The sequence below is a fragment of the Lissotriton helveticus genome, chromosome 4_1 (genome assembly GCF_964261635.1).
Source record: "Lissotriton helveticus chromosome 4_1, aLisHel1.1, whole genome shotgun sequence".
Taxonomy (NCBI): domain Eukaryota; kingdom Metazoa; phylum Chordata; class Amphibia; order Caudata; family Salamandridae; genus Lissotriton; species Lissotriton helveticus.
In genome coordinates this window covers 983,773,532-983,788,798 of record NC_136063.1, presented here as the reverse complement: position 1 = coordinate 983,788,798, position 15,267 = coordinate 983,773,532, and the positions used below count along the sequence as shown (strand labels likewise).

At 41.2% G+C, this 15,267-nt stretch overlaps 1 protein-coding gene across 4 annotated transcripts in view; it reads left to right on the top strand.

The window, feature by feature from the left end:
- PHACTR1 (phosphatase and actin regulator 1) overlaps positions 1 to 10,412 on the top strand; it is a 646,873-nt gene extending 636,461 nt beyond the window's left edge. For 3 of the 4 annotated variants that reach the window (XM_078687609.1, XM_078687610.1, XM_078687612.1), the window contains exon 13: positions 2,726 to 10,412. In XM_078687609.1, the coding sequence (XP_078543735.1) occupies positions 2,726 to 2,741 (16 nt within the window). In that variant the 3' untranslated portion in view covers positions 2,742 to 10,412. The remainder of the gene's footprint in view (positions 1 to 2,725) is intronic. The other variant, XM_078687611.1, reaches the window with a different exon arrangement.
- Positions 10,413 to 15,267: the final 4,855 nt, after the last annotated feature.

Genomic DNA, 15,267 nt, shown 5'->3' with positions numbered 1-15,267 from the left:
ACTCCTGTTCAGGACCAAACTGAACATATTCATGTCCTGTGATGCCTGACTACATGCACAACTGATGCTCGGCCAGGGCCGGCTCTAGGCTCACGGAGGCCCTGAGCAGGGAGTGTAGGTAGGGGGCCCGAGACCGCAAAATCCCTGCCAGGGGCCGCCACGCAAATATGTATCTAAGGATATATATTGGCGTGGGGTTTGGCGGCCCTGTGCAGGTGCACAGCTTGCACATGTGTTAGGCCGGCCCTGTCTCGGCCAACCACACCTAGATCCCCTAGGTCTTCTCCGCCATGTATCTGGTGCTATTGCTCTTACGTATACTTTTCAAGGCTCTGTACCTTGCACCTGGACAACCTTTCTACACCTATACTTCATACTCACAGAACTCAAGCAATATATAATTAGTATGTACAATCGATTGAATGGTTGAATGTATTATGGATTCAAACAAACCTTTGTATGTGTTGGGGTTACGTTGTTATGTGATTGGATGCGCTTTAAATGTATAATCTTGTGAGGGATTTCCAGGCTTTGGCAGTTGCCGCTAGGTTGGCGTTGCCTGTGCACCGATGTCATTGAGCTTGGTCTACAAGAACATTCTCCCTATTTCCAGTATACCTTCCTTCTATGAGCAGAACCCCTCCTCCTCGGACTAGTTTGAATCCTTTAAAGTAAATACAAATAAAAGTAAAAATAGCTAGATAAACCTTGGGTTGCTTACAGTTCGGTTACAAATTAATTGCCAGACATTATGTGACCTGTTAATTTGAGGCGAAAGCCCCTTCAACAAATTCTGCCTGGGTTCTCCAGAGGACATGTAGCTGCTGTAATTCATTTAACTGCTTTGTTTACAGCTGATATTTTATTTCATAGTAACTTAACACTTTGGGGGGGGGTCCAACACTATTATATACCCAAAATGGAAGTTGCATCCCCACCTATGCCCTGCCCTTTACTTCCACTCCATATTTGTTTTGTAATCTTAATCATGAAAAGGTTGTACAGTGACATGAGGACATACTTGTGGCTGGTGAGAAATAAAGACATTGTCCAAATGTAGAAAATAATAGTGACCCATTCTGGCTAAAACCTAGTGTTATTTAAAGAACATTTAGTTGGTGAGAATTACTGTAGCTACTGATGGATATGATTGAGAGCCTTAACACAAAGGTCCGTTTAAATGTTTACCTTGTTTACTACACACTCCACGTCCTCTTGAATGCCAAGTTTCTCTAACAGAAAACATATGACATTACAAGGGTAATCAGGTAAGGTTGAAAAGATGGAGGAGTGCATCTTCTTTTATTTTATGCAGTTTTATGTAGCATGAACTTGTCCCAAGGGCCTTAGAGCACCAAATAGTATTAATGGCCAGCACATTGTCAGTTGGGGGCTATAGGATTCTGCTGCCACAGTTGTGAATTTGTATTGTGTTGACATGGGTTTCGAATAATTGAGAAAATAACTTGACAAATATCCACGAAGAGTCTTTGGAGCATATTTAATAGGAACGTGTCAGAGTGTGGCGTTAAGCCAAGAAGGTTAACAACTCGCTCTGACAGTCTGCAAACGCACGGATGTGCTTTATTCACAAGAATACGGTGCACCCCTGCTTTTTCCTTAGTGTTTGCGCTAACTGCAGCTGCCTAGCTCCAATGCAGGCACTCTTGCACCATTGTGCAAGGGTGCCTGCGTTGCAGGGGAAAGATTGTTTATGCGCAGGAAGGTGTCCCTTCCTGCCCATAAACAATCAGTAAAGGCGTTTGTAACTTCTATGTGTGCTGCAGACTGCAGCACACATAGAAGTTGTAACTCGTCAATGTTTTAATGATTGTTTATGTGCAAGAAGGGACACCTTCCTGCACATAAGCAATCAATGGTGTTTTTTGTTTCCATGTGTGCTGCACAATGCAGCACACATTAAAAACATAAAAAGAGGAGAAATAAAGCATTTCTCTTTGTTTCGCCATGTTAAGACCAGGTTTTCCCAGGCCTTAATTTTGACGCTGCCCCCCCAGCCCCATATTTACGCCACCCTTGTAAATATGGGACAGCATCAAAATCAGTGGGTGTTGCCGCGGAACACCCATTGCCCACCTCTTTCAGGCTAAGTGTAGCATCAAAGAGGGCCTTATTCACAAGGCGGCGATAAGCCACATTAATTGGCATAACGCCCCCTTGTGAATAAGGCAAAGCCTCTATCGTCACAGGAACAATGGAAACATTTGCGTTTTTGTGGTGATAGGGGCTTGTAAATGTGCCCCTTTGTGTCTAGAATTCTGTTAGGTGTTAGGCCAGATGTTGGAGCACTTTACATGTGAACCTATTACATTACACAAGGACATTCATTTTTGTAGGCACAGTTTTTAAGTGATTTGCACATAATCACAGGACATTGAGCCCGTCCAGCGACTCAAACCTGGTTCTCCAGCGCCAAAGTCTGCAGCTTTGGCCGTTGCGCCACATCTTCTCCCACCCTTCCTTTCCTTTCTTTGATATGCTTAATGGAAAGGGTATGTTTCACACATAGCCACAACAAAGTGTAACTTTATAGACAGAAGATGAACTCAACCTTTGAGTAAGAGCTCTAAGGTTTGTTAGCCTTGAAAGCACATTTACGCTATGTTGTGAACAACATTTATAGGACATGTTTGAAAGTGTTCATGCCGTGAGCATGAGTATCTATTCTTTCCATTAATGCATTTTTTTGTCTTTCTTTTGTTAGGTTCCATAGACCCTAGCAGTTGTACTGGAAGACAATGTCTTCAAAGAAAACCGAAAAGGAACCATAAGTGCTGGAATTATTCAGTTCTGCATTATTTAACGTGTACATCTTCTAAACTGCCTTTTTTTAAAGAAAAAATATTATTGTATTTATGTACATTTGATAGGTACTGCCATTATCACAACCACTGTCTGTCGCCAGCCAAGGATTCTCATCGAGGGTAACATACATCTTGCTGGCCGCCATGTTTTCCCGGCATGTGGATCTGTCCTGTTTGTCGTACGGCTGCTGGTTGTGTGCGCATATCTCCCTCACTGACCCAATTCTTGCCGACATCTGCCACTGAGGGCACAAAGCTGTGTTTTGTGTTCTGCAAGTCAATATGGGAAAACGTTGATGAGAATGAGGTGGGGAAGCTGGTGCTGCACGACACTTACTTGAAGACCACTTTATTAGCAGCACCTAAAAGACTCAAATGAGCGAAAAATGGCCGACTTACCTTCGTGTACTCGTGCTTAGCCCACGGTAGATGGCCTTCACTGGTGATCCAACAACACGTTTTATCCAGGAAGATAAGATGGAATTGTGAAGAGGAATTTTCTACCACTTGATAAATTGGACCAGCACCCATGGCGGTGGCAAAAGGAATCCTCAGCAGCAGTAGCAGCATTCTTGAATGATTATCAATTCAGGGTAGCAGACAGTTTACTGTTATTTATTTGCTTATGTATTTCGAAATGCAAAATTAATGGTAATTGGAGGATCAGATGATAGAAAGTCATAAAAATTGGTTTCTCAATCCAAGAGCACTTGAAGGCGTGTCTGTAGGTGACATTAGTGTATGCGTAGTACCAATGTAATGTGCTGACCAGCGGCCTCAAAAGGGCGATCTGTCGCCTCACTATAGCACTTTTGTTCTTCTGTCCTAAACTCTGGTCACTTTCAAAGTTCATTGTCAGCCAAAACGTAGATTGAGCTCATGTACCATAATATTAATACCAAAAGTAATGGTAATAATAAAAATATTCATAATAATATTAGTAATAAGTATTAATATTTAGCTGAGTCTACACATAAAATTGACGCTTATTCTAGCTTTGATCCATACTCTCAGATACTTGCTTATCTGTTGAGTCTCTACATGCTGTGTGTTTTTACTGTTTGGATACATCCAGCTATCTTCAAGAGTAGACATACAGATAGATTTATTTTTTAAGAGCAGAATTTCCCTGAAAAGGAATGCACCCAGGCTTTGCTTCTTCTTTGTATTTCTATTTGATTCTTTAGTTACTGTTTCCATGTTACAGAACCTTTTGGAAACAAAGATGGCAGCAGTGAGATTTCTCAAAATAAATTCCACTGCACTCCCAGTGCATTAACCCTCACTAGGCTCCCTGGCCCAGAATGCCTAGTGACAACAATTGCAAACGATTACCCTTTGTAGAAATCTCATGCAAAAACTATTGCAGAGCAGCTTATAGTGAGAAGTATTGTAAAATGTCGGCACAATGAAGCAAGTCAATTGTGCTGACCCTTACCCTGAAGAACCGAAACAGGTGGTCCACTATATATGAACCACTGACGAAATTGTGCATGGGGTATTATTATCATAATCTGTCAACACTGAAATGTTGATAGTCCCCACAGTAGCGGAAATAATAATTAAAAGAAAATTAAGCTTGCACTAATGAAATCTAGCAGTAATAATTCAGATAGTTGACTCAGTAGTCCTACTGCAATTTGAGACTGAGTTATTGATGGGGTGAATAATCAGATTTCTTTTGGCATTTTGTACCTGCATGGCATTTGAGGCAAGTGCTTGGCTTGTAATTTTGGCTGATTGACCATACTTCCAGGTGGTCTTTCACGTTCAGATGTCACTTTTACACATTCTTGTGCAGTGGCTCCCAAGCAATTAGTGTTCATTTGTAGTTCCTATCTGCAGTAGTGAGGCCAAGCACTTACCTGAAGTTGGTTGTGTCTTTAGCCTTACCATAAAAAATTTGAGCCAAATTTAGGGAGTTATTACCACAGATTCTAGCTTCTGATCCTGGCGTGTTTTGATGCGAGGAATTGTCTATCAACCTTACGCTGAAAAGTAAAAATGTAGCTAAGTTCCAGAGTACAGAGTTATTTGTGGCAAAATAGCCATTGTTATAACACTTTTTCCAAATGCAAGTAGCACATTGGGAACACTAGATTGTACCATATGGATTGAATGTCAAGATGTTCCATTTTAGCTCTGAGTGTCTGAATCACACTTATTCATCTCTGCAGTCACACTGTCAATGTTACACGTTTTCGTTGACTTTGTGCGGCCAACCCAGAATTTTATTGCTTAGAACTCACCTAAAAGTGGGCGATATTTGATACGGAGAAGAAAATGAACTCTGTGCTAGTGAGTCATCTTCACAGAGCAGCAGGATCAATGCCCCATATCAGAAGCTATTTAGAGGCATTGGTGGCAATACTTAGCTATTTCATCACTCGCTCTAGACTTAAGTTCTTCAAACTTGTGCTCCGAAAATCGTGACATAAGAGGTAGCGTAGCCGCAGGTTTAACTCTTAAAGAAGAAAATATAAGTAAATAGCGAACACAATTTGTCTACTCTTTCCCTAAAGGAAACGGAAATTAATTTCTACTTTTTACATGTGTATACTCAGTAATTAGGGCCGTTGATCTTCTAAGAGTGGTGATCCCACAAATTATGATTTTTGCTTTATTTTGACCATGATTGGGCAACCAGGTCTGAGCAGCTGTTTATCCTCACAGTAGTGTGGTTTCCTCAACTTTCGAAAATCTCAAAGCCTCCTTGATTTTTAGCCAGTTTTAGTCCAGTCCCAAATCCAGCAGGTGCCATATCAAGTTTTGAATTCATGTAACATCAAATATTGAATACTTCTTTGTTGTATCACTCTCTTCACACTGGAAAACATAACTGTGTTAGCTGGTATATTAACACATATTAGATGGGTCTCTAACGTTGAAAATAAGAAAGAGATGATTGTGGCCGTCTAAAAATAAATCCCAGGACAACACAAACACCAAAAAGGTAGATCAGCCTAGAAACAATGCGCCTCACTTGCAAGGCGTTAAAATTGATGCAATAATAATGGAGCTAACTTCGAGAAGACAATTTTAAAGGGACTCTACAATTATGTAAAATCAATTGAGAAGCAGCAATGGGTCAAAGTCACGAAATTTAGCAACAATATAAAGTGGGCCATGCAAAACGTAATAAATGTTGTGCTGCACAAAACGTGACTAAAACTATCAAAACCCTTTGGAGGCTTTCAAAGGTTTTAATTTTATAATTGGATATGTCCAGTTTGTGGGGATGGTAGCCAACATTGGATTGATTTTAATGTCAGCAGTTTGAAAAGGTTTAGAGGGATAGGATTTCAAAATCACAAAGATTTCTCTTCTCAATAGAGCTGGCCTTCATAAGTTGTAATATGGATATGACACATGTTGGAGGGCTTTCCTATTGAATAAGTTGGTTGTCAGGTCAAAAATTTACCCCCTAAGATATCTGTCCTTACAGCCTTGTGATGGCACTCACTCTATTGTTGTGTATGTCTCTTTTAGAGATAGAAGTCTTGGTGCTCCTGAGCATGTCACCTTGAAATTTATGATTGAGGTATTTTGTCCACTTCCTGCCACCATCATCAATAAATGTCCAGCTCAGTGCTGTGCTTCTTGACTGTTGAATATTGAGACTATCCCATGGTATTGCGTTGCACATGCTAGAGATGCAATACAGATGTATCAGGTGTGTTGCACTGACAGAGGTACAATGCACCTCAACGTTTAATGCTAGGCATGTAAGAAATGATTCACCACTTGTGAGATGGCAAAAATTTATGGTTATAAAATTATCAGATCTATTTGATTTGGCCAGAGAAAATGATCTACTTTCTTTTGAAGAACATTAGTAGATTCTCCATTTCGAGCGGATGAAGAAAACATTGGTGGGCTCACTATATATCCCTGAGGTGACTTGCAAACCTCTTTCTGGTGGGTTAACTTACCTGTGTGAAGACCAGCAACATCATTACTTTCACTTGCACCAGTAAAAGGACATTTTCATTGAAATTTTCACTGAAAGGCAAATCTAAAAATTATGTTTGCATCAACCAATTCAACTATTTGGACCATCCAACCAATGCAAAACTGCATTTTTCCACCAGTCGCTGGATGTAAATTATATTTTTGTACTGGGCTTTCGTGTTAAATGCTTGTACAAAAATTGCCCTGCTCTAGTGAAGATTTGTGTCATCTGGCTCCAGGATTGTAGAATAAATAATATGTGGTGGAAAAGTACACTGTGAACTCTAAAAACACACTAACAAAATTAAAAGTTTTGCTGTTGAAACACGCTCCAATTATTTAAAATCTTGTCGTGCTCCAAAAAGACACTGCTCCTGCAGTTGTGTGGAGGAATCTGATGCGATAACTTCTAATGATAGATGCCAATAAAAAACTAGAGTTCCATGTATTTTACATTATGTTTATGTTCATGGAATTTGAGAAGACATTCGGCAAACAACCAGTATTGAATGCTTGGAGTATTTCTCCTGGCAAATACATCTAACGAGCTCGCCAGACTTCTGTACTTGATGAGCGACATCTGTTTATATCGATGTCTGAGGGCTGCACATGCCTAGAAAACTGAGCAGAGAAGTGTATTTTAATCTGCTAGTGTCCCACAGGCACAGTGTGCTATCACATCTGTGCCAGATGGCAATCTTCTAGCATAAAAAAAGAGAAACGCTACACCGTGTAGTGTTTAAAATGGCTGCCTTGAACGCATGCAGTTGTTCCACCCTGAGAAGCAATATGGCCGCCAGCAGTTAAAGTTGCTACATGCATAACTAAAACGTGTTTCAATGCCCAGGCATGTTTGCCAGTCTCCATTGACAAAATACCACTTACCTACATCAGGGCCTCTAAGAGTTGCATGATAAAACATAGTTCATTTACATTCAAAGCTAAGGTTACCCTCCTAACATTTGTTTTTTTCTCGATTTCCTGTGGGAGGGAGGCCCAGCCATTTAAAAAATTAAAAAGACATGACTAGAGTGGTACCGGGTACACTCTAAATACACTTAAGAAATTATGTAAGAAAAATAGTTCATAAGATTTGGCTTCTGTGTACTAGAAACAAACCGCTTTATCGAAAGACTCCTCCATTCTCCGTGTCACAAAAAAACGGTTTGAGCACATCCGCTCAAGAGTGTGCTTTTAAGTGCTGCAGCTTGGCATCAAATTTGAGATGACGATTGAAAGTGTTTTGGTGCTATGCCCATAAAAGGGAAACCATATTGCCCAAAGTGTAGGATATATCATGGGGGACTTATCCACAGGAACAACTTAAAATTTAACTGACCTGCTCACTGTAAGACCTGACCTCAAATCAGGAGTGTGCCATGAAGCCAAAACGGTTTTATGTACTGTTGACAAATTCCAAAATCTGCTCTACTTCTTCGTGAATGGTCAGATATTGAAACCTGCCAGACACTGGATGCAATAAACTAATATATTATCAATCACCTCTTGTATCTTAAAAAAGGTGTATTATTGAGAAGAGTCTGGTCTGTAGTTTGTCTCTATTCCACATATGATCCATTTGGTTTCTCCACTGAAAGTGACCAGGCTAATCTGATGAGGGCTGACACTTGTAACTACTCAAAGCACCACCAGAGGGCTAGGAAGGCCTTGGTGCAGCTAGATCTCTGTCCTGTGTATCCAAGGAAATCCAGGAATCCGCGAGAAGAGTGAGTCTCACTCAGGCAGCCTGTGTGACGCTTACATCTTCTTGCTCGTCTTAGTTTGACGCGACACAGTGTGAGGAAATCAGTTCTGAAGGCACTGCATGGCAAAAACTCTGTTGCCCCATTGTTTTCTTTAGGGCAATTCTGTCACCATTTGTGGGACCAAACACAAAAGGCATAATGTTCCAGTTTTAACACTGACTACGCCTCATTTATCGCAACGCTCCATTTTTAGTAGTCTCAGTCGAAATTTTGTGTTATGCTTGTTATGCAAAATTCCAGAAATTATGACATTATACCAGACTACAATTTTAGCGTCAGAGCACAGAAACAATGCAGAGGACCAGTGGCCATTGTTCATGGCTTTTTGTGCTTTTTGAAGTCTTTTAGCACAAAATGTGTCCTTACGTCTAAAAGGGATGCGAGTACGAATTTCATGCTAAAATATAGCGTTAAATGCCAGTTTTGTATTTTGTGCAATGTTAGGTTATTTTGGGGAAATTTCGTATAATTATTTCACACACCCCTAATTTTTTGTTTTTTAAGTTCCACATATGTTGAGAAACAATCAGTGTCAAAATCATCTCATTTTTTATTTTTAATCTAAAGACTTGAGGGCAAGTGACGGGGAACACAATGCATTATTTGTGAAGCCCTGTGCTTTTTTGTAAACTTTGTAATGCAAAATGCCTAGTGTGCATTCCTTGCTTCAATTAAACGGAATACATGAAGATCTATCCAGACCTACAATTTATATTTAATATTTCAGTTGCACATACTTGGATTTTGTCAATTATATTATGCTTAACGCTACCTTAGATAAACAAACCTAGAGCAGAGTATATATCACTATAGTTAACTATATTTCAGTACAGAGTTCAGACGCCCTTCAGGGCTTCGATCGCTCTTTAGGTATGAAAAGAAATTAATAAATAAAAAAATTAGTCTACCATATATTGATATCTATCCGATATACTTAAATTGTATTATCTTTTTGATACACAGAAACGTATTAGCAATAACCTATCAGATTCTCTATCAGCATTTACCCTGGAAAGGTGCAATAATACTATAAAAAGAGATTTCGAGGAAGATATGAAGAAAATAAAATGGTTGAGGCCTGGAAAAATGGTGTGCTGGATGCTGTGCCCAATGAATTCCAGTGTTGGAAAGATGAGGTTAACAAATTCCAGAGGGAGAGAAATCAGCAGCCGTGTATGTCATCACCAATTTCATCCTCCCGACCATGGAATGCATTGGGGTGGGTTAAGGACTGGAGGGACAATGCGGAAAAAGTTATCTTTTTTCTTGAGTGAGGGAGAGTTTGGTAGGGGCACCAGAGGAAGGACAGGGATGAACAGACGGCGCATTTCTTGCTTTTCCATGGGTCTCTGCCCTGCCTGAGCCAGCTGTGGTCCATTCCCAGTTAATATTATTCCAGTGTATGTACATAGTATGTCTTTGTATAGGAGTGAATGTGGTGGCTGTCAATCACGTGCTCTTCCATTATTGTAATTTAAAAAAGTAATGGCTGTATGGAGGGAAGCGTGTGTGTGTGTGTAAATAACTAGAACAAAAAAAACAAATAAACTGGATCTCTATGTCCTAGGTTTCGCTATTTTGTACATACTGAAACTGCATGGTACCTAAATTATTGTATGTCTCTAATGATGTATGCAGTTTCTTACAAACAGAAGAAAAGAAGAAACATTTTAAAAACTCTGTTGTGTTGTGTGTTTCATTATATACCTGTTCGTGAACATTCTGAAGAGGTGAAGTATTACTGTAAGGTTACCAAGAAGATGGCCAGCCCTGTTCTTCTGGCAGAGCGTCTGTAAGGCTGGATCACAGCTTTGTCATTGATCCAAGGGCACACCTTAGGAGCGTGACATTTGGCAGGTGGAAGAGAACTTCACCGTCTGATTGGTCGGATGCATAGAACTCTAAATGTCACCCACATGGAAAACGTTGTAACCCAGGCACGTATTCTTACAGAGGTAATATTAGACCATAACACACCTGGTGCTTTTTATGCATTTTTGATATTACATGTTTTAGAATGTTTCAACTTGTTCTACCTTTCTTAAATAACTTGTAAATTAAACAATGGGCAGGGGTGATAGTCAGTGGATTTAGGCAAGTCTACGGCTGCAACATTTATGGCATGATCATGGACTTACTAAATTGCCACTTAGTTTACCACATAATTTGCAAAATATGCAGATTTAAAAAAATAAATAGTGTTTCTGTCTCAAATGGACAGTTCTTCAGAGTGGTTAGAAGTCACTATGATGATAAAATCTGTAGTTTGCTGTGAAATATGGGTTTTTATACCATTGCATTATGAGCAATAAATGCACAAAACCATGGAACATATATAATATTTATCATAAGTATAAACAACCTGCGATGTAATCACTCTTGTGATGTAATTGTATTCCTACTTTAGTGACTCTTGATGCAGTGATCGCAGTGTAGTGACTCCAGATGTTGTGAGTAGTAACATACAAACCTTATGTGGTGTCATCTGGCTCTAAATGCCTCTACATTGTGCTCGTGTATGATACCATGTGCCTGTAATGGAATCAAAAAGGACTGAGAATCATTTTTAGTCTAGCCATCAGTGACGGTAGCACAGCTTGGTGAGTAAGATATTAGTTTGAAAGTACTTACAGATAGCACTGATTGTGTAGGAAGAATGTGGTCAAAAGTAGACAATACCTGAAAAGTCACACTACAAACATGTATAATTTCATTCAATAGGGTAATAGTTTCAATTGTACTCAACGAAGGATGAGAATAAGTGAGTCCTTGAAGTTTAAAGTGAATATCAAGATAGGTTGAAGAAACAAATCTGAAACTTAACACTGGTGAGGACCTTCTGTAAAGCTCTTTCTTATAGAAACTATCAAACTGCAGATTCCTTACCTTTTGAATATTCCCCAGGCATCAGACTGGATCTGGAAAGTTTTGAGCAGTACCTCTGCACACTGAAGGGGTGGCGACGTGTTGCTCCACACTAACCCTGTTCACTGACACAGAGCCCCAACAGCAAATTGGCTTTGAACAGTGTGCATATTCCCAGACATGGGATTATATTAATGAAGAGAGTCTAATTCTGAAAATGGGGAGGCTGTGAGGGCCGGTGAGTAATCTATGGTTAGGTAGAGTCTCTACCAGACAGAGCGTTACTGAAGGTAAGTAACTTTTTGCTTCTGATAGAGACTTACTCATCTTTTGAATTGATACCAGACCAGTACCAATTAGGAGGTGGCTCTGTGAATTGGCTCAAACAAAAAAGTCCTGAAGGACCGAGCTGGTGAAATACCCTTCCCGGTGAACCTGGCTGTCCAGACAGTAGTGCTTTGTGAACATAAGAAGTGATGCCCATTTAGCTGCCTGGCAGATGTCTAAAACAATAACTTTGCATGCCAAAGCAGTGGTAGCAGCTTTGGCCCTCATGGGATGAGTTTGCAGTCTTTCTGGAGGCTGCTTTTTTGGCCACTGTGTAGTAGATCTTGATGCAGAGCACAATTCAAGGGGAGATGGTCCTTTTATTTAAAGGCTTGCCTTTTTGCATTCTAGCAAACCCCAAAAAGAGCTGCTTGTCCACCCGGTGTTCTCTGGTATGATCAATGTAAAAGCTCAGTGTTTCTTTGGTGTCCAAGCTGTGGAGTCTCTTCTCCTCTTTAGAGGGGTGAGGTGGAGCATTGATCGCCAACAGAGTGATGGTTTGACTGATGTGGATCAGCATCACAACTTTCCGCAAGAAGGATGCCCACATCCACAGAACCAGCTTGTCTGTGAAGAATTTGGTGTACGGCGGGAACACAGAGAGCCTGAAGCATCTCATGCGACACAGCAATGTGATTGCGATGAGGAACACCATCTTGAGGGTGAAAAGCCACAAAGGAAAGCTGAAAAGCATCTCAAAGGGAGTGCACATCAAATATGAGAAGACCAAGATCCCACTGTGGCATGACAAAAGGAGGGGGGAATGTGTTGAAGGCCTTTATTAAAACACATCAAACCAGTGATTTAAATAACAAGGGCTGGTCCGGTAACCATAAAAAGGCTGAAAAAGCCGAAAGTTACACTTTAAATGTGCCCAGAGGAATGCCTTGCCAGGTGAGGGAGAAAACAAAAAGCAAAATGGCAGATAACTTGGCCTGGATGGTGTTAATCTGGCATATACAGTTTTTGTCAAGGCACTTCTGGTTGCCAAGATGACATTAACAACCTCCAGAGGAAGGTAAAATGTATTCAGCAGTCACTGCTCAATCTCCAAGACTGAAGATGGAGATTTCAAAGGCCGGGTGCAGAACCCAGCCTGTTGCTGCAACAACAAGTCCTCCCGGTGGGGCAGCGTGATTGCAGGGCAGATACTCAAGCTCAGGATACCATACGCTCCATACCCAAAAAAAGGGACACAAGGATGACTTGGACCTGGTCGGTCCCGATCTTCAGAACTCGAGGCAGAAGAGCATAGGCGGGAAAGTGTACAGGTGTCCCGTGTTCCACCCTAGGTGGAACGCTTCTCCTAGCCAAAGAGGCTTTGGAAATTCCAACATCCAGAACTGCTGATATGGCGCATTCTCAGTGGTAGAGAATAGATGGAGCAAGGTATTCCCCATGTGCAGAAGAGACTTTTTGCCACCTCTGGTTGCAACGGCTACTCATGATCTGCTAAGTGAGAGAAGTGTTGTGAGCAGGTGTTCCTCCTTTCCAAGAAATAATATTATTAAAGGGTAATTCCTTGTTAAAATAATACTCATTAATCCAGATTGATTTGAGTGAAAATAGGTCTTTTTATTCACCATCGTTTTTTGGGTTTTTGTAAGGCAAGTTATTAGGGAAAGTGTACAGCCGACACGTGTTTCGCACTATACGGCTGGTGGAGCCCGGACTCTCTCAAGGCTAGATCATACATTCAAACATCATGGTTTCAGCGATGAATCTGTACATTTCCAAATTAGTAATGCAACATTGTGATTAAAATCCAAATTCTCTAGCTCAGAACATAAATAAGTGATTCATCAGTCCGGTTGGTGTAACATGCAGTAACTCTGGAGACACTGAAGGTCTCACAGGGCGTCGGTCGGGCTCGGAGGAAATTCTTGAAAAAAGTGGTTCTCCAGCCACGATGCTCGCTCATCCTGCCCTGTGAGACCCTCAGTGTTTCCAGAGTTACTGCCTGGGACACCAACCGGACTGATGGATCACTTATTTACGTTCTGAGCTAGAGAATTTGGATTTTTTTATTTATTTATTTTTATTTTAGGAGTTTTATATAGCGCTAGCTGGACCCTAGGGTATCAGAACGCTGCACAACATGTACAGTTATGTGCAGATATACAATACAGATATTATGATAGACCATGCAGGATCGAGCCGGATATAGATCAGATACGGGAGCGAGCTAGCATGGTGCGGGTAGAGTGTCGATCATTCAGGATGAGCGTCTAATCAGATTCTATGTTTAACCAGGACGGGAGGCCAAGAGGTTTTCTGGGTCCAAGTCAGAGTCCACAGTCAAGAGAATACATTAAGATGGAGAACCAAGAAAGGAGCTTCCTTGGATCTTATAGTTTCGCTCGAGAACGGTCTAGGAAGAGGTTCTTGAATTTAGGGAATGAGGGGATCGTTCTGATGTGGGGGGGTGGAGTTTCAGATTTTTGGGGCGTTTCCAGCGAAAGATTTAGCTGCGGTATTTTGCTTGCAAGTTTTCAGAGGGATGAGTAATAGAGCGTTGGAGCTCCTGAGGTTCCTGGACTGGCCGGCTCTTTTGAGTTTGGCGGCTAAGTATTCCGGTTTGCCTGTGAGTAGGGCTTTATGCGTGAGGCAGGCTGTTCTAAAGCTTGCTCGCAGTTCAATTGGGAGCCATTTAAGTTCCCTGAGTGCAGGAGAGATGTGGTCGAATTTCTTAGTTCCTGTGACCATTCTTGCTGCAGCATTGAAGGTTGTTTGTAAGAGTGCTAGGTGAGATTTTGCTGTTCCAGTCAGGGCTGCGATCCCATAGTCAATTCTGGAGAGCACCAGTGCTTGTGTGGCTTGTTGGAGATCTTTAGGGGGAAGGAAAGGTTTTTTTTTATACAGTAATTTTAGGTTGAGAAAAGCACTTTTGGCAGATCTTGCGATGTGTTTTTTCAAGTGCAGTTTCGGGTCTAGGGTAATACCTAGAGATTTTACTGAGCCTGCTGGGGTGAGGGTACCATTGAGGGCGTCAATGGCTTTCAGCCATTCTTCAATTTGTTTTTTTTTGTCTCTGTTGGAGATGAGGAGTACATCCATTTTCTCTTGATTGAGTTTTAGGTGGTTGATTGTGAGCCAGTGTTGAACCTCTTTGAGCGTGTCATTTAATCTCCGGATGTCGTTGATGGAGGTGGTGTCCAGATATAGTTGTGTATCATCCGCATATAGGTGGAAAGGGATGTTAGAATTCCTGAGTAGTGTGGTAAGGGGTTCCATGTAGATGTTGAAAAGCTGAGGGGAGAGCACTGACCCTTGGGGAACACCTCTATTGACTGGTTGGAGGTCGGACTCAAAGTTTTTGAGTTTTATTCTTTGTGCGCGGTTGTGAAGAAAGGAGGAGAACCAGTGGAGAACGGTCTCTTCAAGACCAGCCCTTTCTTGGAGGACCTTGATGAGCAGAGAGTGATCAACTGTCTCGAACATGGCCGATAAGTCTAGGAGGATGAGAAGGCAGCATTGATCCGAATCCAGTTACTTGTGTTGATCGTCTAGGACATTAATGATTGCGGTTACTG